The sequence below is a fragment of the Populus trichocarpa genome, chromosome 12, assembly GCF_000002775.5.
Source record: "Populus trichocarpa isolate Nisqually-1 chromosome 12, P.trichocarpa_v4.1, whole genome shotgun sequence".
NCBI lineage: Eukaryota > Viridiplantae > Streptophyta > Magnoliopsida > Malpighiales > Salicaceae > Populus > Populus trichocarpa.
The window spans coordinates 5,115,985-5,142,455 of NC_037296.2; the positions used below are offsets into that span (position 1 = coordinate 5,115,985).

Here is a 26,471-nt window from a genome sequence, read left to right on the forward strand (position 1 = left end):
AATTTATTTTTGATATTAATATATAAAATAACATTAAAAAAATTTTAAATAGAAAAAAAATGAATTTTTGTAAACTTTCGTTTGGAACATACTCCCCAACGGCAGCAAAATCTGTAAATACTATAGTCACAGGGGAGGGGACAGGAAAATATCTACTCCCAAAGGAAAAATATTAATATGGTCCAACTAGACCATCTGCCATCCATCATGGCATGTCACCTACACTATTATTATTATTATTATATAAATAAATGTAATACACAAAACCTGAAAAACATAAAGCAGTTTTTATTTTTTTGGCAAAATAACAATAAAATGGCAATGGCTGTTTTCCAACTGGATATCCGACCCGCCACCAGAATTGCCGGTGTCGCAGCCCTCTATCACCTCAAGAACTCTGCTCCATCCGACCCGAGACCTAACATCTTACGGATCGGTTCATCAGCTAGGAATATAACAAGACCAGGAAAAGGGTTGGCTGTGACGAAAAATGCAGAGAAGAACAACAAGAAGCCTGATGCATGTACGGCAGATGAGCTCCACTATGTCACCGTTTCTGATTCTGAATGGAAACTCGCTCTATGGCGTTACTTACCCTCTCCAAAGGTATTGGTATTGGCATTGGCTGCGGATGCATTTGTATTGTTCAACGAAAGAATTTTTTTTTTTTTTTGAATTGTTTGATCATGTGTTTCGATTCATAGGCAAAGCCAAGGAACCATCCGCTGCTGCTGTTATCTGGGGTTGGAACTAATGCTATTGGATATGATCTCTCTCCTGAGGTGACCCTCTTTTTCTGTTTTAGTTTTTGTTATTGTTCGTGCAGCTTTGCCCTTTCTTTTGTTTATGTTAAAGGGTTCACCTCTCCTTTTCTTTTGTTTATGTTAATGGGTTCACCTCTCCTTTTCTTTTATTTTTGAGAGATGTTATTGTGGTAAATATTCATGGAAAAAGTTTATGAGGATCAAACTCACTTGGGTTTCTTTTGAAAACTACTGGGTTGGAGTTGTTTTTCTCAAATATGCAAATTATGGGGTAACTTAAGTATGTGGACAACAATTTCTTTTGTGTTTTGTTATAAATATAAGAGGGAAAGGTTTATGCTTCCATCTGTCATCGGTTTTCAGCTGAGCATTTCTTTTGTCATTCGTTTTTCCCTGTTTTTTAAGTCTAGTGATGATAATGAGTGATTCTTTTCAGTCATCATTTGCTCGCTCCATGTCTAATCAAGGATTTGATACATGGACTCTTGAAGTTAGAGGAACTGGTTTGAGTGCATTGGTGGGTGACCATGGGGAAGGTAAGCAGCCTCTTAATGCAATTGAAGCAGAGCTGAATTTCACTAGGATTGTGTTCAATATTTAAGACGGTTTCTTGAGCAGATTCTGAGGTTTCTTCGGTTGAAGGGGAAATAACAGAAATTGTATCTAAATCCAAGAAATCACAATCAAAGTTGTCGGAAACTCTTGTGCGCTTATCTGAAAGGTTCTTGGGATACTTTGATGAAGGTTATTCAAAGAATATTTACTTTATATCCAGTGCTTTTATGTTCGATGCTTAATGATATGGGAGAATATTTACAAGTTCTTTTATAAGCAGGGAGAAACTCTGTCATTGCATGCCAAATTAGGGATTTAAGTCAAAAGCTTGTGAATATTATTGAAGGCCAGCGATCAGTTGCACCACAGATTTTCGGCTTCTCAGAGAACTTTTCAACTGCACTAGAAAAATTCCTGAAACAACTTGATCTCATTGAGAAGTATGATTGGGACTTTGATCACTACCTGAAAGATGATTTGCCAGCTGTGGTAATGTGCAGTTCTTCGGTGTAAATGATTTTACTGTTACTAAGTCTCTGGCAACCATTGGAATATAAGCTTTAAACACTCACATGATGATTTATTTAATCTTAGATTGGGTACATAAGGACTGAATGCAGACCAAAGGATGGCAAGTTGCATGCAATCGGGCACTCCATGGGCGGTATTCTGCTATATGCACTGCTGTCACGATGTTGTAAGATCCCATACTCTTTCTTATATCTTTCTGCTGACAATTGTGCACTGCATTGCTTTCATGCAGCGAGATAGTGTGCTCCTGTTTGTAACATCGACATAGATTTCTAAAACATTTTGCTTGATTTTTATAATATTTTTGTTCTTCATGATTAGTTATCTTTTTCTTGCCATTTTGCTATTAGTGTATTTCATAGAAGCAAGTTCAGAACTAACAAAGGGCGAGTAGTCCATCCACCTAAATGTTCATGAACATAATGGCTTGTTAAGAAAGTAGTTGCTCAAAGAGCATAATTGTTTGATACAAGGGCTTGTGGAAAAACCAGGATCAGCTCAAGGCTAGTGAAGAGTCGAAATAGGTGCTTGTGGTTATGAAAATTTCTAACAGATCTACCTGTTGAACACTATACGTTATATACATTGTGGGTTATGATAAAGACCAAGCAAGTTCCTGAAAGACTTGTGATCACTATGATATTAGCAATGTTTGGTATTTTGATTCTTGAAGAAAGGTGGACAGATCATAAAAAAGCTCAAGCATCTTTCTTAATATATAAATTCAATGCATGAAGGCTATAATTATTAAGTACAAGTTTTACTTATGAGCCTGTGAAAGTCAATAAAGCTTGGCTAACCATTCTGGTTCTTAGGTTACAGTTTTGCTGGAATGAGTTTGTAAGCAACATTGAGGAATTAACCATGTGGTTTTTAGGTTACGGTTTTGCAGGAATGAGCATGTAAGTAACATTGAGGAATTATGCATGTAATTCCATGGCTTTTAACATTTTGTATTTGGCAACTCGGGATAATCTATTAAGTATAACTGCTTATTTACAATTTACAAAGTTCCAAATTGTCTGTGGCATTGTATACGATGTTTAATTGAAGAGTGCTATGGTTTCTTGCAAATTGGTTTAAGGGGTAGTATCCTTAAGTGTGCAACAATCCTTTTCTTCTTTGCTCAAATGATGTTATATTTTAAGGTTTTCAAGGAATGGATTCGGGGTTGGCATCAGTCGTTACTTTGGGATCATCACTTGACTACACGTCTTCAAAATCATCACTCAAATTGCTTTTACCTGTGGTAAGTGAAATGACAGTCTATTTCTCTGTTCTTGTTATATGACTGGAAAAAAAAAACATTGTGGATCTAATTTTTGTTCATCATGGTGCACAGGCAGACCCTGCAAAGGCAGTTAATGTTCCTGTTATTCCACTTGGAGTATTACTTTCTGCTGTTCACACTTTCGCATCTCGTCCTCCTTATGTATTGTCTTGGTTAAATCATCAAATTTCTGCTCCTGGCATGATGCATCCTGAGTTGCTTGAAAAACTTGTTTTGAACAACTTCTGTAAGTACAAAATGTAGTATGCTAACTTAAAATTTTTTGTATCAATAGAGACAGCCAAGTTCTGTTTCTTCTATTAATCTGTCTGCAACCCCCAAGAACGACATTCTGATCAATTCCCTGAATATAACTCATGGAACCACCATCACACTCTTGATCTAATGCTGTGGAAACTTTTCTATCTTTAACTTAAAAATCAGCACTATGGCCGGTTGCAATAACCTCACTAAATTTTCTAGCTTTTTCCCTTTTGTCAATTCATTGTCATTCAGTTTTCCCAGTGCATATATTATTGGGGGGGTAGACAATGGCCTAGTTTACCCCTTCTTTTTCTATTTATCAGTTTCATATACTTCATTTGCAAGTTAGAGCTGGATGCTGAGGCTTGCGGCTCCTTCATTCTATCTATATCTACTCAAATAATCCTTCAGTTTAATCATCTGAGTTGATCATATCCCGAATATCCACATATGCCAGTTTGCAAATGATCTTAGCTAATTTATATTCTAAGGTCTTGGCCCTGATTCTTCTTCTTGTTAAATTGCTGTTATCGAGTTTGAGAATTTATGTATTTTTTTTAGCTTAAATAACTCCCTGTTTAATTTTAGGCCTTTGGTAATGTCAATAGTGGCCAGCATTTCCACTTGTATCTCTTCCTCCATAGCACGTATGAGATAATCCAATCATAATAATCCACAGGCACAGTACCAGCAAAGCTTCTATTGCAGCTGACAACAGCATTTGAAGAAGGTGGATTACGAGACCGTAGTGGATCTTTCCTATACAAGGATCATCTAGGCGAAACTAATGTCCCTGTGTTAGCAATTGCAGGGGATCAAGATCTCATCTGTCCTCCAGAAGCTGTATATGGTAGCTCATTATTTCATTTGGTTTACATGCACCTTCAGTTGGCTTTAAATTTTGAAGTAATTCTCATACACGTTTCTTTCTGGCTATGACGATTTCAATGGATCAGAAACAGTGAAGGTCATTCCAAAGCATTTGGTTACTTACAGAGTTTTTGGAGAGCCAAGTGGTCCGCATTATGCTCACTATGATCTAGTGGGAGGAGGCCGTCTGGTACGAGTTAATCTTATACTTCTTTTTGGAGGTTCTGGTATTACCTGCTTTTTGAGAATTAATAAGAAGGTTATACGTGTTATATCATATGACATTCCATACTTGTATCTGTAAATCCTATGTCATGACGAGTGCTTAGCAGTTTTCTTCTTTTTCCACAGGCTGTAAGTCAAGTGTATCCTTGCATAATCAATTTCCTCATTCAACATGACATATAACTTAATTTCCGCAAAACATTATTTAGATTTTTCCTACATGAAATCATCTATCCGATAAGCAAGAGGCAAGCTGATGAAGAATCTCCAGCAAGTCTCAACAAAATCAGAGGACATACTATAGCAGATAGTATACCTGAATTCAAGCTACTATATCTGAATATCATATATGTATATTTATAATTTACTTACAAGAAATAGCAGATGTGACCGCACGAGTAATCGAGTGAACGTGCATGCTGAAAGGAACTATCAAAGAGGTGTGTTTTTATTTGTACAATTGCATGTTGTAGTTGTATATAGATAAGATGTGTAGGTGACAGGTATCTAATGAAGAAATGCTAATAAATACCGACATATTTTCTTCGCCCGTTATCAATGCTCTGTTTTGTTTCCTTTTATATCAAAAATCTAAGCGGAAAGTTTTTGAATTTAAAATTTGCACAGTTCTATATACACTATTTTGTTCTTAGTTTCTATAAAGTAAAATGAGATGGTGAAATTTGAACTCGTGACTATTTGATTATCAAGGTTCTGATACTATGTTAAATAATCATCTAAGATAAAATTTTATAATTTTATATTATTCTCTAATAAATATAAATTCTAAAAAAAAAAAAAACATGGTTTAACACAATTGAATAAGAGATATACTTGGATCTTTTATATAAATCGAGTTCATAATTATTCATTACATGCTTAATTAATCAATTATTTTGTATATTGGGACAGCATTTATGATGAATTTAACAAATTCTTTTGAATTTACTAAATTGATCTAATAACTTAAAAATATCATTAAGTGTTAAATAAAATTATGTTTAGTTATATAAAGTTTTAATATAACATATTTATTCGCACCATGATGAAAAGAATCTTATATTTTAAACTTCTTTATTTGAATGATACGAAGAGTAGACACTAGACACCAACCTCCTGCCCCCGTCATTCAATTGTATAGAATTTTTCAAATCAATATTTAAAAGAGAAAAAACAACTCATAAAAACAGAGGTTCTTGAACCTTTCATCAAAAAGCTTTTTAAAATGTTATTTTTAGAAATACATTGAGATATTTATTTTTAAAATAAAAAAATCAAAATTTTACAAAAATATTTTCAAGCCGCAAAAACAAACACAATTGACTATTTTTGTTTGTTTTTACTTTATAAAAACATTTTTGAAAAAAATTTAATTTTTTTTATTTTTTTTATTTCAAATTAATATTATTTTAATATTTTTAGATCATTTTGATGCGCTGATATAAAAAATAATTTTTAAAAAATTAAAAAATATTATTTTAATATTTTTATAAATAAAAAACACTTTGAAAAACAACCACAACTAATAAACAAATAAATTATATGTATCATTCCAACTGAGAGATTTCTTCCCTTGAATTTGCTTCTTAAAAAATGCAAATGATTCTATTGCATACTCCGTGGCCTTCTCCTTTTCTTCTCCCTTCTCCCAGCAAACCATAAACGCATCCACGCACATTGTCTCAATATACACGAAAGAAGAGATCAAACCATGCTACGAGGAAATAAATTGATTTGGTTTATGCATTACCTCCCTCTGAATATACACAATAAACATTTAGTATTCTCTCTCTTCGTAATTTATCAGTATACGTGTTTTAACAAATTTGTTCATGCAAAGTGATTAGGCTCTCCACTTGGTTCTCACGGCTTCCAGCAGCAACATACTACTCTTACCGCGATAGCACTTCCCTCTGTTCAATGCCTCTTATTGATCAGGTTCCATGGCTCGCATGTCCCATTTCAATACAAATCTCCTCGTGCCAAGCCACGACCAGAGAAGGGAACAGGTGCACAAATGTCTAAACTTTTTATTCAAAGAAGTGAGAACCAGCTAATTTCCATATATGTTCAGATAATTTTGTGATTATGAGCTTATAAGCGCAGCTGCCAAGAAGACTATAATTATAATTTATAAGTAGAAGGATCTGGTGCATTCAGAAATAATCATAAAAGGGTTATGGAATTGAGCACATTCCATTTCAAGCATCTATCAAACTGTAATGATTTCCATCAAATTCCAGTAAGGTAATAATTTCAATCAGCATGACATTGCTGGAAAAAAAAAAAAAAAAAGAACATGAGCCTCTGATTTCTAGGCATATGGAGGTTGAAGCTTCAGGCCAAAGAATGAATGCTTGATTACGTATAGGAAATGAAATCTATACACACCAACGGGTAAATGGCAGCAGTTTGAAGATACTAGCCTCGACCCACCGGTTCTGTCTTACATACTGGGCAGGTATTTTTCTGTCCAAGCCATTGCTTTATGCATTGTATGTGAAAGCCATGTCCACAATCAAGTTTTCCCACCTCACCATCTTCTTCGTAGTCATCCTGCATAAAGAAACATTTGAGCAAAAACAAAAACAAAACACATAATCAAAACAAAGCACAACAGATGAAAAAGAGGCATAAAAAGGAACAGGAACCAAATAATTCAAAAAAATAGAATCGGCAAAACCAAAGTTTTAGATCACCTGACAAATGCTGCACTTCTTTTCCAATACCATGGGTAAATGTGATGACAGTTCCTTGATGAATGAGGGATTAATTTTCTTAACACAGCGGCTGATCTCATCTTCTTTCAATCCAGTATTCACATAACCAATTCTATCACCTAAATCGAGCAGTTGCTGTTTGCACCATGAAAACAGAAAAATTCTAATGATTACACGAGTGATACAAATAAGACATCAAAGCCAAACATAATTGGTAAGTGGATCTGTCTAAGCAAGGATTTCAGTTGAGTTCGTGTATGGAACAGAACTTCAACATTTATGCATGAAGCGGCCACTTGCAAGAGGCAAGCTATATTTTTATAGTCAGAGCCCATGACTCTCACCATTCAACAAGTAGCATAATAGAAAAATAAAAGGAAAAAGAAAAACATATCATGGTGTCCAAGCACCTCGTATGTCATGTGATCAATATCTAGTCTCCAGTTGCTAAATCGATCCATTCTTCCTCCCATGATGAAACTATTTTGGAGCATCATTATCTGCAATTTGCCAGCACTGGTGATCAGCTAAAGAGCCTCTTAAGAGAAAAATTAATTGAACCCACTGGTTAAAGAACAGTGGCTCGAAAATTAAAATGCTTACTGCACAGAATTCATGTCATTCTTTTAGCCATTTTCAAATAGATAGCACAAGGTAGGTGATGAATATCCTTTGACTGATTAACTATCAATACTAAATAGCATGGCAGTGACCATAAAAATTATGAGGTGAATGATAGTGTAGCTCTCACTGATCCGTTACGTAATGAACATGTACTGATTTTCACACAAACTTCAAGAGAGCTATCTCCATATGAGACAACACTGCTTTCTGAAAAATGTAGGAATTTAGAAAGCACTTAATCAAAAAGTATGTAAATAACTGTACAGAAATATAATTAATTGAAAAATGGAGAAATAAAAAATAATAAGTTGAAAAAAGCAACATATAAAAATTTACTAAAAGATAAATACAAGGAATATGTGGAGAATATATATCAAAATTTTGGTTTAAGATCATGGACATAACTGAAGCCATTTACTTTGAAGCCAAGCCATTTTAAAGTATTTATTTAGATCAATGTCACATCACAACCCTTCCATCTTCATCATTTTTCTGCTTCTCAATTCGTCATCCCCATCCCCTCCCAATATCTATCACTTACACAAAAACAAAACAGTCTACAACACAGGTAAATGGCAGTAAGACAGTGTGCACGCTGAAAATTGTGCAAAAAACAGAGTACCATCATTAGTAAGACAAAAATTGAGATCGTAAGTGTTAAGGCACACCTCAGCAAGTCCATCTGGGGAAGGATGTCGAATATGGCGATAATACCGAGTTCCAAAAACTTCTGGCTCAGGACGAGATGTTATAAAGGCAGGATCAGTATCCAGAAATGAAAGAGTTTCAGGATTAACTGCTGCCCGCCTAACTATACAAGGACGCTGCCAAAAACATTAATGAAAGATAATAAGAGAATATAGAACAAATCAATACACACAGTGAATCACTAAGTGTGGAGAATGAAAAACAAACCAAAAAAAATTGAGCAAGTAAAAAGATTTATGTTCAAAACCTCCAAGGTACTAAAGTAGTATGGTACGTGTCATAAGCTTCTTATTAAATACTAAAGTACTTATCAAAAGCTCCGTCTAGCTAACTCCAAAATCCTAAATAATATGTGGGGGTTCCACACCTTTGAGCTTTGGCCATTCACCCAAGTAACCACGTAAATTCAGACGTACACACAAAAAACAAGTTAAAAAAAAAACAGAGAATACAGGGCTAAAAGAAAAAAAAAAGCCTCATATTAAAAACAAAGTTATCAAGACTTCCAATACGACAGCAATATCTGGATTAACAAAACAAAGAAAAGCTAAAACCTACCGCACCAAACTACAGAGAGAAGCAACTCACTGACCAAATTCACCTTGTGATTGGCCCCCAGAAAAGAAAAGATCTTTTAGTAGTTGGTATTCTACAAGCAAGCCATGAATTTGAATACAAATATAAAGATTTTGTTTTCTTTGGGAGACAATAGAAAGACGTTTGGAAAACCATAATGAGACAAATGGTTAGTCCTTATTGTTGTTTCCTTCAAAAACTTCAATATCCTATTGAACTGACTGCTTAAATTGCCTGCTAATAATATCAAAAGGGGAATGAAATTAAGTAACATGAAATTCGAAAGATATTATTCAAATTCAATTAATTATATAATGATTGTCTTCTAAACTAGAAATATGACTTTTCAGGTGGTAAAAAAGCAACTAGAAATCTGGAAAGAATCAATGAACCCCAACAATTATAGTTCCCCAATAATTAATCGGCTCTCAATTGGAACATTCAAAACCTTCTTTAATAAAAATAATTCGTAATAAATACCACAACAATAAATATACTAAATTTTAATTTGGAAAGTCCAATGGTTTAAGCTTGAGGGTTCCAATGGGAACAGAGTGAAACCAAAAGGGGAAAAGAACAAAAGAAAAACAAATCCAAGAATCAGAATCCCCACACATACTTGAGCAACAATCAAACTAATTCAAAAGGAAAGAAGAAAAAAAAAGGAGCACATTTAGCTTTCAAAAGACAAAAAAAAAGAAAAGAAAAACAATGACCAGTTCCCCTGTGTATCAAATCCAGATCGAGCAGCCTATTTTATCACTAACACCAAGGGGCACAAAGTCACTAGCCCTAGAAAGATGACAAACAGAAAGAACAAGAAGAAGAAATGGCAAATCTCTATTTTCTATACAATAAGAAAAAATCAACATGCAAACTCAATCACTCAAAAAAAACAGCAAAAATATATACGCATAAGAATGGAGGGAAAAAAAATGAGCTTCCAAATAATAAACAAACAAATGCTGAGTTGCTGACAGCAATACCTCCCTCTCCCTCTCTCTATCCCTCTCCCTCTCCCTCTCCCTCTCTCTTTCCCTTTGATTAATTTTCTCTCCTCCGTCAATCTTTCCTCTACCAATTGACACGTTTCTTCTAGCCACAACACAGTCAACTGACCCAACAACAGCATCAGCACCAGATAACCCCATTCCAGGTCCGCACCAAACATCTTGCATAACCATACAATTCGCAAAATTACCATCTCCATTAACATCACCATTGCTATTACTAGTATTGTTGTTGTCACTGCAAAGTTTCAAGCTCTCTTTCTTTCTTTTTGGATGGCCCTTTTTCTTCTTGACCTTTTTCCCTTCCCAGTCCGCGGATGACCTTATCACCGCCGGCACCGATACTTGCTGAGCTGCTCCAGCAGTGCATCCTAGGCCTCTAAAGGTGGCACCTTTCTTCTTGGATTGGTCAGGTGGGGTTGTAGAGAAGTGAGAGTGGAAGAGGGAGGAGATAATTGTGTTGGATTTGGATGACTTGGAAGCATGTGGGTTTGGATCTGTTTCAGTTGAAATGGGTTGCAGCTCTTGTTGGCTTCTGGGTTTTCTTAGCTTGATTTGGTCTGCTATAGCTGCTGGTGTGCTGCTACTGCTCTCTGCAAAAACTGGCATGATCTTTGTGCTTTGTTTATCAGAGAGAGGCAGAGGGAGAATGAAAGTGAATTTTGTGGAAATGGAATGATAAGAGTGAATAAAATTTTTGGCACAGAGAGAGGGTGGGGAAGGAGGGGAGAGTGGGGGATGTTTGATTTGAGGTAATAATAATTAATAATTAATAATTATTACCATTTATTTATAATACTATTAAATGGTTTTGATGACTTTGGGAATTAAAGGAGTAGTATTTTGTTTTAATGAGTAAAGTAAATTGAAGAGTTTGTTGGGGTGGGCTATGGATTGTCTTCTTGGTGGGAGTGTCGGGATATTTGCTTTATCATTGTTTTTAAAATTAATTTTTTTTATATTCTTAGAATATCTTGATATATTAATATTAAAAATAAAAAAAAAATATTATTTTAATATATTTTAACAAAACAAAATTACTTTAAAAAATATCTTTTAAAGTTACAACAAATATCTATTAAAGTTACAATCATACTTTAATATATGAGGCTGTGATATGGATTGTTAGACATATATACATCTCAATCCATATTTTTTACAATATGATTGACTTTTGAAATTATAACATGAAAAAATAATTTAATTTAAAATTAAGAGTTTGTTTGGTCTTATGATTAAAAAATATTTTTGAATTTTTTTAGTTTAAATTAATTTTTTTATATAATTTTAAATCGTTTTGGTGCGTTAATATTAAAAATATTTTTTAAAAAATATATTATTTTAATATATTTTTAAAATATATTTATTCTAAAAAATAATCGTTACTATAACCTCAGTCTAAGCACTAAAATATCTAAACAAATGTAAATTCATGTGCATGAGGAATTATAATGGATTTCTTGTTAATCTAGTGTTTGGCACTGCGATTAAAAAATGCTTTTAAAAAAATTTAAAAATTTTTTATTTTATTTTTTACTTTAAATTAATATGTTTTTGATATGCTGATGTCAAAAATGATTTTTTAAAAATAAAAAATCATTATTTCAATATGTTTTTAAATAAAAAACATTTTGAAAAGCAACTGTTAACACACTTCCAAACACGCTAGCGTACTTTTTGTCGTAGCCAATGCTAATACAAATTTAGAACCTATTAATTTTTTTTCAAAAAAACAAAGTAATTTATTTTGAGATTATTTTTAATTCGGCATTAATGGAATACTTTTAATCAAATTAAAAAGAATAATTTAATCTCAATACACACAAATTGATTTAGATTATAACTTGCTATCTTTTAAAACGAGTTTTTCAAACAAAAAAAAACTCGAAATGATTTTTATTCTGAAATAATATTTTATTTTTAATATAGTGTATCGAGATAATTTTAAGATATTAAAAAGAGATTAATTTGTTTTACCTAACGGTCCTTGACCATGCAAGTTTGAGGGTGAGGGGGGAGGGCATAATGGGCAGCAAAACAAGGGGTCAGATATGTGGATGAAATTTGAAAGGGTCCCCACAGGAGCGCAAAGATCAAAAAATGTATTGACTGATCGGGGAGGATGGCTAGTAATGTATTTTGTATTCTATTGTACTTTATTTGCTGTAACCAATCATGTGAGATGTTCTCAACTTGACTCCAGAGGGATATCTTCTGTAAAAAGCATCCCTCGGTGGGCTCTACCCTCTCCTCCGGGCCCTACTCTCACTCCATTCTCGAGAAATATTTTAGCACCCGAAAGGGCCCTCTGGAATTTTATTTTTTCTATGTATTTAAAAGTGTTTATTTGAGGTAAAATTTCCTGGCAATGATCTGTTTTATTTATAAGATTTGAATTTGAAATCTTATTTAAGAAAAGTAAGCGTGGAATTACTTCAACTAACCTCTTTAATTTCTCATTCGTGCTCTACTTTCACTCCATTATAGAGAAACATAATAACACCTAAAATTATTATTTTTTATTTAAATTATAGTATTTAAAAGTTTATTAGATCTCAATTAATCTCATCAAGCTAGGTTAGTCTATTGATAATTAAAGCTTTTCTAGTAATAATATGTTTTATTCACAAGGTTTGAACTCGATATCTTGTTTAAAAGAAACGAGTGTTGAACCACTTGAATCAATCACTGTTGGTATAAATTGTTAATGTGGGTATTCAAACCAGCTAGCGCATATTTTTATTAATACCATGGGCTCTGAAGTTAATAACCATATAAGTCTCTAGTGGTCATAAAATTTATAAAATTTAAACTGATTATTTTTAGAGAGCAAATAAATTGTTGATTCTTTATAACATGGAAAAAGAGGATATGTTAAAATATATTTAACAGGAATAAAAAGCCATGAATATTTCATAAACAATATCCACATGAGATAGATAAATGCATGAGCTCTTGGGAGATGATGGAGGCGAGGAGCATCTTTCTTTCTTTCTTTCTTTTTCTTAAACCTAACACGAAACGCATCCTCACCAACCATTTCGTGGTCGTATCAAAGATTGTTTAGTGCATTGACCTTAAAATTGAAATATTTTGAAGAGCTGTGGGGATAAGGACTCCGAGGAGAACTTGCTCTAGAGGTTACAAGTCAAAGATGGGGGAAAATGGGAGAGTGATGGAGTTCAAGTTCTCCACTCCTCGCCTTCTCAAGCCATAAAATTATTCTCCTCCCACGCCTGCATTCGTCCATTTCTTATTATGATATATATATATATATATATATATATATATATATATATATATATATAAAATACTAAAATGGATATTATAGAACATTAACAATCTCTCTTGAATTGACAGATGAATGTCCTTTGCCATGACAAATCATATTAACATATAGCAAGCAAGTTCATGTAAATTCTTGAATTTATTGGGTTTTTTTAATGAGGAAGATACATAGTCAATTGCAAGATACCTCTTTTATATATGGATTAGCTATAACTCCAAATTTAAAATTGCAAAGATTAGTTATAAGTCATTTCTCTCAAAGTAAAGCTCTTCTCCATGACAACAAATATTTTCTATATTGTATTATTGTAGAGGCAAAAAAGTTATAACCAATCAAAATTTGCTATGTGTTATTTTTATTTTATTTTATCTTTACATAAAAAGATGAGATAAAATTGAAATAAATTACATAGAAAATAAATGGTTCGGTTAATGGAAGGTTGACACATCAAATGATATATTTAATATACTTTATCATAAATACAAGATCTTATAAATAAAAATCAACCAATAAAATAATGATACATGGCATTGGCAAAAAACCTGAGTGTCTCTACAAATAGAGGGATTCACCCTCAAAATAAAAGGGAAAATAATTTTTAGAGATATAAAATTTTCTTCAAGAAAAGTTCTTCAAATAAAGGAACTTTCTCAAAGGCTCTTAAGTCTTCTTCATCTACACTTGAAGTCTACAAAGAACAAGGTTATGTTAAATCAAGTCTAAACGCTCCTTAAGAGTTTTTCAACAAAAAAATCTTCTTCAAGACAAGTTCTTTATACAAGAAAAGGTTTTTAAAAGCTCTTGAGCTCGTTCTTCTATACTTAAATCTACAAATAAACTAGAATTACTTGAGGTAATTAAAAATTATATCTATAATTATTTATAAATAATATTAATAAACTAAAATTACACGAGGTAATTAAAAAGAAAAAAAAGGATTTGTGCAGATGTTGGTACTTGTCTAGTTAAAAATCTAAAACGAATGCTCTACTTGAAATTTAACTAATACAAGAAAAAAATATATTTAAATTTAAAGTATGCATCCAAAACTTATTATTAAGTGAGATATCATAAATAATTTTATATTAATTCTATAACATGCAAATGAACATCTTAGTATATTTCGTGTTGAATTTTTTAATTACTTGCAAGAGGATAATGCTGATAGGATTAGAGAATTTCGAGTAACTAGTTGATTGGAAAATATCTAATAAAAAAGAAGAAGCTCGTAGGTGAATTAAAAAAAAAAAAAAGACTTTTATTAATCCTTACAAATTTTACCATTGCTAGGGGAATTTTGGAAAGAAAAAAACAGGTTACAGTCCAACTTTTGAAATCTTTTGATTTTGGCCTTCACGTGAAGAAACAGTCCAACTTCTGTTTATAGCAAACATTGATTCATTAAATATGAACTTGATTCTATCTACTGAAAACGAAGCTAAATTAGGTAATTGGTTCGTGATTTCCGGCAGGCGGCAGGCGGCAGGCGGCGGGTCCTACCATATTCTTTTCAAAACATAAAAAAACATGTGCATGCGTTGCTAACAAATTTTCCAAAAATAAATCAAAATGATGATATCGACCCACAACTCGTTCATGAATCCAACTAGGATTTATTTTTGCATCCACACCTTTTTTTTTTTTTTTTTTTTAATGGAGCGGGTAAGAGGTTGCCTGCTAGGTTATTGTCTAAAATTCCGAACACTAAAATCACGAGAGTTTTGCCATAAAAATCCATCTTTAACTTATTTTTTTTGAAAAATATTATAAAAACCTATATAAACCATCAAAAACACCCTCGAATCACTTAGAAAAATAAAAATAAATCAAATTCAAAAAATTAAAACTAAACTAGATTTGCTTTTTCCGCCTTGTTTTAGAGGGAAAAATCACTCTCAATAAACTCTTCTCGAGAAAAAAAAATCTATTAACACAAAGGTTTTTTTTTTTACAGTAGAATTGTGGCCAACTTCTAACCACGTTGTGTTTTGATGAGTTTTTTTCTTCTTCCTCAAACCTAGAAACTAAAGAAATAAACTTTTGAAACCAAGATAAAAAATTTAAAAACTTCGAGATTGACTATGTATTTTTTCCGTGTTTTACATGGTGATCCTTTTATTTTTAATTCTGACATTCCACACTAATCTAAATCTTTATATCATGGAATTAGGTCACAAAAAAAATTAAATAAAAAAAAACTTGAGAATAAAAATAAAAAACAAATGTACAAAAATGGAAAAGAGAGAGAGAGGAGTTGTTCATAATATAAATAGGGAAACATCGTATCGAATGTCGTTTCATCCCATGTCTTTTAGTTGTTTGTTTAATGTATGACATGTCTTTGAAAATTAAAGTTTCGACCTTTGTCGCCTCAAGTTGTTCACGAGTTCATAGCTAGCCCTTTTGTTTTGAATGAGAATTATTGGTGCCTCGCTTCTCTTTATACTCTCTGTGAGCATACAGTTTTTCTTCTTTCTTCTTTTTTCTTGACGAATCAATGGATATCGGTGGGGTTTGTTTGCATTAGAAGGGAAGAGAAATCGAGCTTAATATTCACCGCAAATCATGGATATTAATATAACCACCATGATTATATATATATATATATATATATTAAACCCTCACCTCTTGCCACTATCAATGGCCAAAGTCCCACTATAATGGTTGGTTAAAAAAGTTGATATTTATTTTGTAGAAAACAAGTGTTCGAGGGAAACTTTTTTTTTTTTTTTTTGAGAAAGAGTTATTTTATATTCTTTAGATGTATCAAGAAATATATTTTCCTGTAAAATAAATTATTTTTCATAAATAGTTTATAAATGATGGTAATAAAATAAAATAAAAATTATAATTTTTGTGATAAAGATAGTAGTAATTTTAGAAAAAGGCTAAGCCTTTAACCGAAGAAAGGGATTGGAGTCAAATCTTAAAAGATGGAGATTTGAAAATATCAACACCAGAGGCAGAGAGTTGATCCTATTGGAAATATCCAGCAACAAAATCATTAACTTTTTCTGCAGATTTTCACACTTAGTACAATGTTAATATATATATCCATTTCTAGAACATTTTAGAGAATGACATTTGATCGAGAGAGAGAATCCTAATTTTCTGTATATATATAAATGTATTTTTTAAAAACTCTAAGGTTATTAATATATTTTAGGTTGGGTTTGGATAGAGTAGGAGATTATCCATACCGTACCAAAAACTTGATTTTTTAACTACAAGTTTTATCCTAACTTGATCGAGTCAAGAAATTTATTATCTATTCAGGTTGGTATTCAACGAGTTTCGGTGAAGATGTCATCTCTATTAATGATTGTTATAGGTGTATTATTTAGAATATTAATAATATTAATGGTAATGATAATTGTTGTGGTAGTGGTGATGATGATGATAATAATAATAAAATAATTATTATTTAAATAATGGTTAGGGTTAAGATGATTATAGTGATTATTGTTTTATCGATAATGGTATCAAAGAGTAACGATAAGATAAGATAAAATAATATTATATTAATAATAAAATGATGGCCGATGATTTTTGAATGGTTATGGTGGTGATAACAGAGACTTACAGAGGAATCATCATAAAATAATAGTTATGTTATTATTATTATTATTATTATAATAAAAAAGGATGATACAAGTGATGGAATGGTGGTGATGAAGAGGTAGTATTGATTAATATTGAGTTGGTAGTGTTAAATAAAACATTTCATCTCCTTCACAAGATTAAATCCTTTTCTTATAAATTGACAGTATTTAGATTTTAAATATTTTTAATTGACTGATTTTTAGTATTTACTTTGTGCTTCGAGGTTAAAAAAAAATGGAAAAAATTCCACCAAACAAAACAGATGAATCACTATTATTATTATTATTATTATTATTATTATTATTAATAAAAAAAAAAGATCAATTGTTATATATATAAAATAAAAGGAAAGATTTAGGCAGAGCATTGCGTGTCAAAGGTGCTGTCATCCAATTAAAAAATATTGCGACTCCTGAACCTGTAAACTAAAGAATGATTAATTAGCTCGTTAATTTAATACTATCTGTTATCTAAAAATTATTAATAAAAAAGAGAGAGACAGTCGAGGTGCTTACAGGACAGTATGCTTCTAAGACTTGTGAAGCAATGTAAAATGACCTGAGATGTATAAAAATGTGTGCAATTAACAAGGAAAGAAGAGAAAACTGCCTTTTCTTTCTTTATTAAAGCTGTTTATGTGCCTTTTGACTTTGTTTTCTTTGCTTCCACTCTTCCTCGTTACTTGAGTTTTTTGGGATTCTAGCTGATAGAAGAGACTTGCTAAAATAATATGATGCAAGAAAATTAAGAAAAATAATATGATGCAAGAAAATTATATATAATATTTGTGATTCATGAGGGTGTAAGTGTTATTTGCACTTTTCTAAATTGTAAAATTAATAAATATAATATTCAATAAAAGAAAAAAAAAAGAAAAGAGGGGGGAGAAAAAAAAGAAGAAGAGGAGATTTTAAAGGTTGAAACTTTAATAACATCATTATTAATATTATTAAAAAAATCTTGATAAAATAATAATTAAAATAACTTAAAATAAATAATCTAAAAAATTAAGAAGCTGTTTGGAAACGCAGTGCAAATCACGTTCCTAAAAAATTCAAATTTTTTTTGCTAAAAATAAAATTATTTTGTATATTTTGGATTATTTTAATGCGCTAATCTCAAAAATAATTTTTAAAAAATAAAAAATATCATTTTAATGCATTTCGACATTAAAAATACTTTAAAAAACAACCACAACTACACTCCCAAACAGGCTCACAGTACGTATCTCTAAATTCTATTATTTTTTTATATTTTTTTCAGTGTTATTTTATTAAGTCTTTTTTACTATGCAAGAATCCCAAAAAACTCAAGTAACGAGGAAGAGTGGAAGCAAAGAAAAACAAAGTCAAAAGGCACACAAACAGCTTTAATTTGTACAACCACTTAAAGAAAGAAAAGGCAGTTTTCTCTTCTTTCCTTGTTAATTGCACACATTTTTATACATCTCAGGTCATTTTACATTGCTTCATAAGTCTCAAAAGCATATTTTCTTGTACGCACCTCGACCGTCTCTTTTTTTAAAAAAACTTAGATAACAGATAGTATTAAATTAACGAGCTAATTAATCATTCTTTAATTAACCATGTTATTAATATTAGAGCTTCGTATCATCTTATGGGAGTTTTAAATCGATTGTTTTATTATAAAGTCCGATGACCTTTTCTTTTAGAAAAATATAGCTATCCTTGGACCTACGCTTTGTTGAGTTTTTTTTCACAAAAAAATAATGTTCATGTGTCATATGTGTATTTTAAAAAAGTATAAAGAAATCTGGTTTCAGATCATACATCTACATCTAATTAAATCAAATAAATTACAATAAAAAATAAGCAACAACAATATATGGATTACTTTTAAAAAAAACAAAATGATAACAATAACTTAGAAAAAATATTTTTTTCAAAAGACGACAAACGATAGCTCAATTCAGAACTCATTCATTAAATATAACATGATGAAATGAGGTAAAAAAAAGACCTAAAAAATTTGGTATTGGACAACCCGAGTTAGCATAACAAACATGTAATCCTGATAATCAGGGTTGAGCTAACCTGATATATCCCGCCAAACCTGAGGTCTAGATCATGAGATCAAAATAATCCGATAGAAAAAATAAAGAAAATTATAAAGCCTATCTTTTGAAAAAAAATTTATCAACTCATTTTAATTTTTCAAACCCGTGACCTAGGTCATTAGACTCGAAGCGCCCTATTTGAAAAAACCATGAAGCCCAATTCTCAATCAATCAAATATTAAAGGATGAAATTAAAAAAAAATTCAATTATACAAAAAGACTAAAAACAAAAAATAGCAATTGAAAGAATGGAAAATAAAATTGAAATAGAAAATAAATTTTACATTTGATTGAAAGGTGAAATTGAAAAGAAAAATCAATTTAGCTAAAGGATCCAAAAAAATCAAAAGAATAAGGATCAAAATTGACATAAAAAATAAAAAAAAAAATTGATTGAAGGGGTGAAATTGAAAATAAAAATAACTTTAATAAAAGGAAAAAAATAAAAAGAATGAGGGCCAAATTGGTAAAAATAATATATCATAAATGTGGATTGAAGGATGAAATTGAAAACAAATAAAACTTTTACAAAAGGGCCAAGAAAAAAAATAGAAATCAAAACAACAAGAATCAAATTGGAAAAAATAATACCATAATTTTAGATTGAAAGATGAAATTGAAAACTAATAAAACTTTTTCAAAAGGGCAAAGGAAAAAAAATTAAAAATCAAAAGAATAAGGACTAAAGTTTAAATACCAACAACAAAAATAGTAAAGTTGTACTTTTCAAGAAAGAAGAGAGAAAAGAAAAGAAAATCAAATGCCTCACCAGTGACAAATCATCCCATTATCACTGACACGTGTTGTGCCAATAAGAAAGGGACGTGGCGACACTTCCAACAACATGATGTATAGGTTTCTTATCAAAAAAGTTTCTTATCCCATATTGAAAAAACATAGTTTTCTTTTTGTGAACATAGAGTTCATATACTAATGGATTGTCAATCCTACAATGAAAAAATAAAACATTCTTTTAGTGTTGATATAGTGAATTGTAACATGAGTCAGTGACCAACAAGAAAATGGTGGTAGGCTTGTGCACATAAGGTTGGGTCGAACAAGAGGAAAACCTTCGAGGCAACACCTATACCTAATAACCTTTTATCTTTGATAATAATTTTTTTTTTGCCTTTAAACTAAAACTACAATTTTTAAAATCCTGAAATAATTTTTAACAACTCTTGGAATTAATTCTCTAACAACTTTTTTTAAAAAAACATTGTTGTAACAAATATCTTTTTTAAATTGTTGAAACAACTACCTTTTTTAAAAAACTATTGTAACAACTACCTATTACAAAACAACTATTTAATTCTCTTGTTTATTTTTTTTAGTTTAAAGTGGGTGTCTGGGCCAGCTTGTGCGCACCTCGACTAATCCCACGGGCCCTGAAGTTAACGACCATGTAAGCCTCCAGTAGTCATCATATGAGCAACCATAGGGCTCGAACCTGAATTTCTCTTGTTTATTTTTCTTACTAGTTGTTGTAAACTATCAACCTGTATATACGCTGCACTTTTGGAAACAGACAACACCAATCACAAAAAATATTTAACCTCTTAAACCTTGCTGGGTTATTTGCTTTCTTTTATTCTTTTACTTGTTGTTTATGCATCCCTCTAAAGACAATGTATATACATGCCTTGGATTTACTATTTGTTGTTTCTATTCATCATAATTTTCCAACAATGAATCTATTACCCAAATTCTCTATCATATTAATTTTTTCGCACATGTATAATAGAGAAAATCAACATAATAAAAAAAAACATCATATAACAACGTTTTATGCGGATCAGTATGTCTATTTCCAAATGAGGAAGTAATTTTTTATTATAATTTTGATGAACCAATATGTTTTCATAAAACTCGTGTTTAAGAGGACCAAAGACATAGTGATAACCTAACATCCTTAGACTTATTTACGTGCTGAGCCCAAATACATGTGGGTTTAATGAGCTGCAACACCTAACATCTTTGGACTTGACATCATGTTGAGCCTAAATGGATATAGATCTAACGACCTTTCTAGGACCCATATTAGGCCACAAGACTTTGCTTATTTATTCTCGTGACCCTGAATATAAAATATTAAGGTCAATGATACTCATTTCTCTGAATATCTAGGTGTATAAAAGTCTTCTAAGGACTTGCCACTTATCCTTCATTAATGATATGTAAGATATATTTATCTATTTTTAATGTATGCGTCAAGGATATTTTCCCTTGTTAATGATATCAGGATAAAATTGTACTCTAGCCCCTTGTCTCCACAATAATAATAATAAAAAGACTCATGGGCTTATCTCTCAATACACCCTATGAATCTTTCAAGCTTAAAACTCACAATCTTCATCCTCTACTGTATAAATAGTTTTAGAGTATATCTCTAAAATATCATTGACTTATCTCTCAAAAAGATACTTATTTAAGCATAAAATAGTCCTTAAATCCATCAAAGAAGACCTTTTTCCATATACCAATTACCAATCATTTTAGATAAGAAGAATGAAACATATTGCTAGAATCAAGAGATTAACCGATTATCCAACATATGAGCCTTGCTCCTATGATGCTTAGATTTTTTTGGACATCATCATTAAAGTCGTTTATAGGAAAATGATAAAAAAGACATCAATTGTTCTTTTAGAATTGGGTTATTAACATCCCTTATCACCATTAAAGGCAGATAATCAAGACACATCTGCTCCATCAGAGCTTCAATAACTCTTCAATAAGGAATAAGAAAGGCTATGTAGTAATTTGATCGCTCTAAGTCAAAGTATGTTTTCTTCATAAATGAATGAGATAAGAGGATTTGGGTTATGTGCTTACCAACTTCACAAATGTAGTTGGAGCCTCGAGATTTTGGAAAGCTTTCAACAAGTACAAGTGGAATGTTGGTTCAAACCATAAAACACGTGAAGCATCTTTGACAACTATCTAAGATAAAAGAAAAGGTCTCCCTCACGTTTGACATTCTAATCAAATAAAAATCTACCATAGCCAATGAGAATAAGAATGTAAGTTTCTTGTATATGGATAAATTATTTAAAATGACTTTTCAGTTTCTCCAATTGATGCCTGAAAGCCTCTCATCAACTCTCCAATGAAGGAAATGAATCGAGAAATAGCACCACAACCTTTTAATGATGGGATTGACTTAGTCTCCTTAGTGCGAATGCATAATTTACCTTGAAATAGATCGACACGACCTCCTTAGTGCAATTGCACAACTCTCCTTAGATGGAATGACTCTGAAGTCTCCCTAGTGTGATAACACAATTCTTCTTGGAAGGGATGGATCTAAAACCTCCTTACTACGACTACACAACTCTCCTTGGAAGTGATGGATTTAAAGCTTTTCTTGTGCGATTGCACAACTCTCTTTGGAAGGGATGGGTCTAAATCTTTGCACAACTCTTATTGGAAGGGAATGATCTAAAGCCTTCCTAGTACGAATGCAAAACTCATATCGAAAAGGATTGATATAGACTCTCCAGGGCAATATCCCTAAACTCATTAAGGATAGGATTGACTTAGTCTTCCTAATACGATTCACAATTCACTTTGGCAAGAATTGACACGGTTTTCCTAGGGCAATAACCCTAAACTCACCAAGGATAAGATTGACTTAGTATCCCTAGCACGATTACACAACTTCCCACAACAGAGATTAAGCTTGGTATCTCCAGTGCAACTGCACAATTCACCAAGGATCAGATTGACTTAGACTTCTTAGTGTGAGTGCACAACTCATCTTAGCAGGGATTGCAATTCTTAATCTAAAGCAACCGGTCGACTGATTAATTGACAATATAAATAGAAATGTCATTTTCAAATAAAAACAGATTTTCCCAAATTATAAACCCTAACCCTTAGCCCGAGAATACTCTTAAATTTTTACCAAATTACATCAAACCAAACACCTTTTTTTTAGATTTTTCTTGAAGATTAAAAAGTGATGGCACCAAAGAAAAGTCAAAGAAAAATCGAATCAAGGAGCAAAAAGGCTAATGATCCAATTTCATATAAAGGTAAAGGTGATAATATCCAATGACTCTTGAATTTTTTTGTAAATAGGTCTATCGGTGTTGAAAAAAGAATTAGAAGATGATTTGTTCTTTTTGTTCGAAACATCTTGTAAATTAAGAATTTTTATCATTGTTTTTTTTTAAGAAACATGAGTATCCAATTTTTTTTTTGGTATGTAGATTTAATGGGTTGATTTATTTGGGCTTAAGTTTTTGCGAGTTTAATAAACTTGTTATTAAATACAAATATGCATATAAAATATTTTTTTTGTTTTTTTTTGTTTTTTATGAAAATACTAAAACAAATATTTTTGTCAAAAATGCTAAAATGTAAAAAATATTTTTTGGATTGTTATTTTTTTAAATGAAAAACTAAAAGGCAAATGCTTATATATATATATATATATATATATATATATATATATATATATATATATATATATATATATATTAAAAAAACTTGGGCCGTAAACAAACTAACTAGTGGACAATGTGTATATATTGACTAGCCGAAACTCATGACAGTAAAATGAAAAAAAAAAGCAAACGACACCCTAGAAAACCAAACCTTTAGCCCCTCACCACATCATAAGTTAATAAATCTCAAGCCAAGTGATGAACTCTCCTAAACAAACGATCTTGTGTTCTAATCTATTTCTTCTCACAACATCAGCTGGACTAAAAAGTTTATGAGTTCTGCAAATAAAACTTGTATTCGCAAATATATTATCTCATGAACACAAACTTTGTAAACGTGATTTTTTTTTCCCTGTAAAAGTGGAAAGAAGCCCATTGAGATAGAGGATGTAATTTGAAGTTTTGAAAACCATACGATGCATCCATTTTTTCACTTATCTGCAGATCCAATTATGCTTAATTCCACATTCCATAGTGATATGAATCATGTTATCTAAACGTGAAAAAAAAGGGAATGATCACACAAATTTTTAATGATGAGAACCATTCATAACGACAAACACTTGGTTTTGCAGAGCCAAATGTTCTGGTTTGTTGATGGGAAAAATGAATGCACTATAATTATGAGAACAAATTCTGTAGCTGCCTTGAAGATATCACTTCTGCCCTTTGATACACCTCAATCGTCCCCCCTATGAAAATTTGTCAGCTGCCTCACCTTTATTATCCATCAATTTTTAGGCACAAGATTAGGCTAGAAATCTTAGCTAAAACCATGGTATTTTGCTTGGATTTGGGGGAGTGAGTCAAAGGTTTGAAAACTGGATTTTGAACAAACATGGTTTTGAAGGTAGGCTGTCTGGGAGTGCATTTGGCATGAATTCTAGAGTGGATTCAAGGGTTTAAATTGAGATCCTTTGCACCATAATTGCAGCTGAAATGTTGGAGCGCATGTTTCTTGTGTTTTTGCGTTGTCAATAGGATTAATTAGAATTGAAAATTAAGCTTGAAGATAGCATGAGATTCAACCATTTTCTACCCAGAAAATCTTCAGATTAAAGGAATAAAACGACGTTGTTTGCTTTGAATCTTCATAGCATGTTTTTCCCCAGCTAAAATGCACCGTTTCACTTAATATGAAAACAACATCATTTTGGCCTCAATTAGAATTAGTTTTCCCATTTAAAATCATGTCAGACTTCACCTTAATCCCTATATTTAAACACATTTTGTGATTTGGTCCTTGGACTTCCAATCCTCTTATTTTCGGTCAATTGTCTACTATTTCTCTTAATTTATCTCAATTTTCACCTTAACCGAATTACAATGTGCCCTCTAATGTTTCCATATCTCTCGTATCAGTCCAAATCTCTTCAATTCTTCATTTTAAAACCAAATTGGCTTTTAATCTCAATTTATTTCTTCAATCACGCTCTTAATTGATTTCTAATTTGACTATTTGTTTGAACTTAGTCAAATTAAATCAAGTTAAGCATTTTTCTCAATTTCCTCTTCAATTTCAATTCAAAGTCCAAAAATTACTAACAAAATTAAGTCCAAATGATAAGTACATCACCATAAATTATGCAATGATAGACTTAATTTGCATGGAATTGAACTTCTATAGCAGAAAATTATCTCCTGTGATTGAATTAAAAGAGTGTCGTTCAGATAAGTAATTACAAAGAGAAGTCATTTCCTTTATATATACCCATCCATATTCTCCAATAGTGATGAAAAAGAAAAACACTTTGCTTTGTTAATATAGAGATCGTATCAGTGCGTTAAAAATAATATAGATATAATTCTCACACCATTCATGGCCCACCATTATTGGTTTGGATGGAACTGGAATTTCTGATTCTTCTACTGGCATTCCCTTTCTCCATCTCATGTTAGATGTTAGTAATCTTTTTTTTTTTTTTTTGGATCTAGTTTCTTGTTACTGTGAGATTTTATGCCCTCTCTTAGCAACTTTCTTCGCATGAGTTTTTTTTATGTGCATGTGAGGGCAATTTTTTTTTTTAATTGTTGTGAGATTTTTTTGCGTAAATTTCGATTAATTTCATGAACTGTAAGAGCAACTGTTGATATTCACGTTGATGATCATCACACTAACGAAGATGTTGCTCTTGCTATCGGAACTGTATGTCATTGTCTTTCCTCTCTTTTTTATTTTTATTTATTTATTCCTTTTTCTCGTTTCGCATATTACATCTTGATTGTTATTATCACCATTGTTGTTGTTACTACGTAATTTCTTATTCTGTATCTTGTAACTGTATAGTTTAGCTTTAATCATCTGTTTTTTTTTGTTTAATTGATGCTTGTCAACTGTTTGTAAAAATGTCTAAACCAAAATCCTACTTGGTTTATGAGCTGGTTGCAATAGACAAGAAACCACTCCACTTGACATTAAATTAAATAGATAGCATTATTGGTTTATCAAAAACAAGAAAACAAGGGGGGAGAAAGAAAAAAAGAAGAGATCATTATTATTATTATGTGCAGAGTTGCAGCAAAAAAATTGGTGACTGGAAAAGGATTAGCTTTTCTTAGTAGTTCTGTGCAACGTATTAGAATGTCATAGACAGAGATAATAGAATTACTAGTGCTTCATTTCATAAATCTCACTTTAGATGGATGATCTTCCGATACCATATATAATAAATTGTATGACTAAATATAGGTCATTAAAGAAAAAAACAAAGTAGCAAGAAAAAAACAAAGTAGCAACAAGCAGTTAAGCACTATAATTCTAAAACATTAGAGAAGGACACAATCTTGATGAGGGACTCCAGCTTCTGTCCTTCACTTTTTCATGACCCAGAAAAGAAATGTTAAATGATGACGCATGGCCTCTTTCTTCTTCACCCAAAAAGGTCATTGTTGTTCATGATCAGGAAGTAGCTGAAAATGGAGTCAATAACAGGT

General features: G+C 31.5%; 2 protein-coding genes across 3 annotated transcripts; one reads left to right on the forward strand and one right to left on the reverse strand.

Moving 5' to 3' along the window:
• The first annotated feature begins 268 nt into the window (after positions 1 to 268).
• On the forward strand, positions 269 to 5,038 carry LOC7486754 (uncharacterized). 2 transcript variants are annotated; one of them, XM_006376673.3, is made up of 11 exons: positions 270 to 606; positions 705 to 782; positions 1,201 to 1,300; positions 1,383 to 1,508; positions 1,600 to 1,808; positions 1,914 to 2,016; positions 2,999 to 3,099; positions 3,193 to 3,367; positions 4,064 to 4,234; positions 4,341 to 4,444; positions 4,606 to 5,038. In XM_006376673.3, exons 1-11 carry the CDS (start codon positions 316 to 318, stop codon positions 4,660 to 4,662), a joined length of 1,515 nt encoding a protein of 504 aa, XP_006376735.1. In that variant the 5' UTR covers positions 270 to 315; the 3' UTR covers positions 4,663 to 5,038. The 2 variants fall into 2 exon arrangements, with proteins under 2 accessions (XP_024437596.1, XP_006376735.1); XM_024581828.2 differs by having other exon boundaries at positions 269 to 606; positions 4,341 to 5,038.
• Positions 5,039 to 6,609: 1,571 nt separating this feature from the next.
• Positions 6,610 to 10,862, reverse strand: LOC7486755 (uncharacterized). Its single transcript, XM_002318499.4, has 5 exons — positions 10,094 to 10,862; positions 8,492 to 8,647; positions 7,610 to 7,699; positions 7,179 to 7,334; positions 6,610 to 7,035 (listed from the first exon to the last, which is right to left on the reverse strand). The coding sequence occupies exons 1-5, from the start codon at positions 10,724 to 10,726 to the stop codon at positions 6,901 to 6,903; spliced, it is 1,170 nt and encodes a 389-aa protein (XP_002318535.1). The 5' UTR covers positions 10,727 to 10,862; the 3' UTR covers positions 6,610 to 6,900.
• Between the last annotated feature and the right edge of the window lie 15,609 nt (positions 10,863 to 26,471).

Coding starts and splice junctions, on each gene's coding strand:
- LOC7486754 (XM_024581828.2), top strand. CDS start 316: ATGGCAATGGCTGTTTTCCAACTGGATATCCGACCCGCCACCAGAATT. Junction 783..1,200: donor GATATGATCTCTCTCCTGAG/GTGACCCTCTTT, acceptor GATTCTTTTCAG/TCATCATTTGCTCGCTCCAT. Junction 3,100..3,192: donor TCAAATTGCTTTTACCTGTG/GTAAGTGAAATG, acceptor CATGGTGCACAG/GCAGACCCTGCAAAGGCAGT.
- LOC7486755 (XM_002318499.4), bottom strand. CDS start 10,726: ATGCCAGTTTTTGCAGAGAGCAGTAGCAGCACACCAGCAGCTATAGCA. Junction 8,648..10,093: donor ATAGAGAGAGGGAGAGGGAG/GTATTGCTGTCA, acceptor TGTTTTTGGCAG/CGTCCTTGTATAGTTAGGCG. Junction 7,335..7,609: donor TTGATCACATGACATACGAG/GTGCTTGGACAC, acceptor TGGTGCAAACAG/CAACTGCTCGATTTAGGTGA.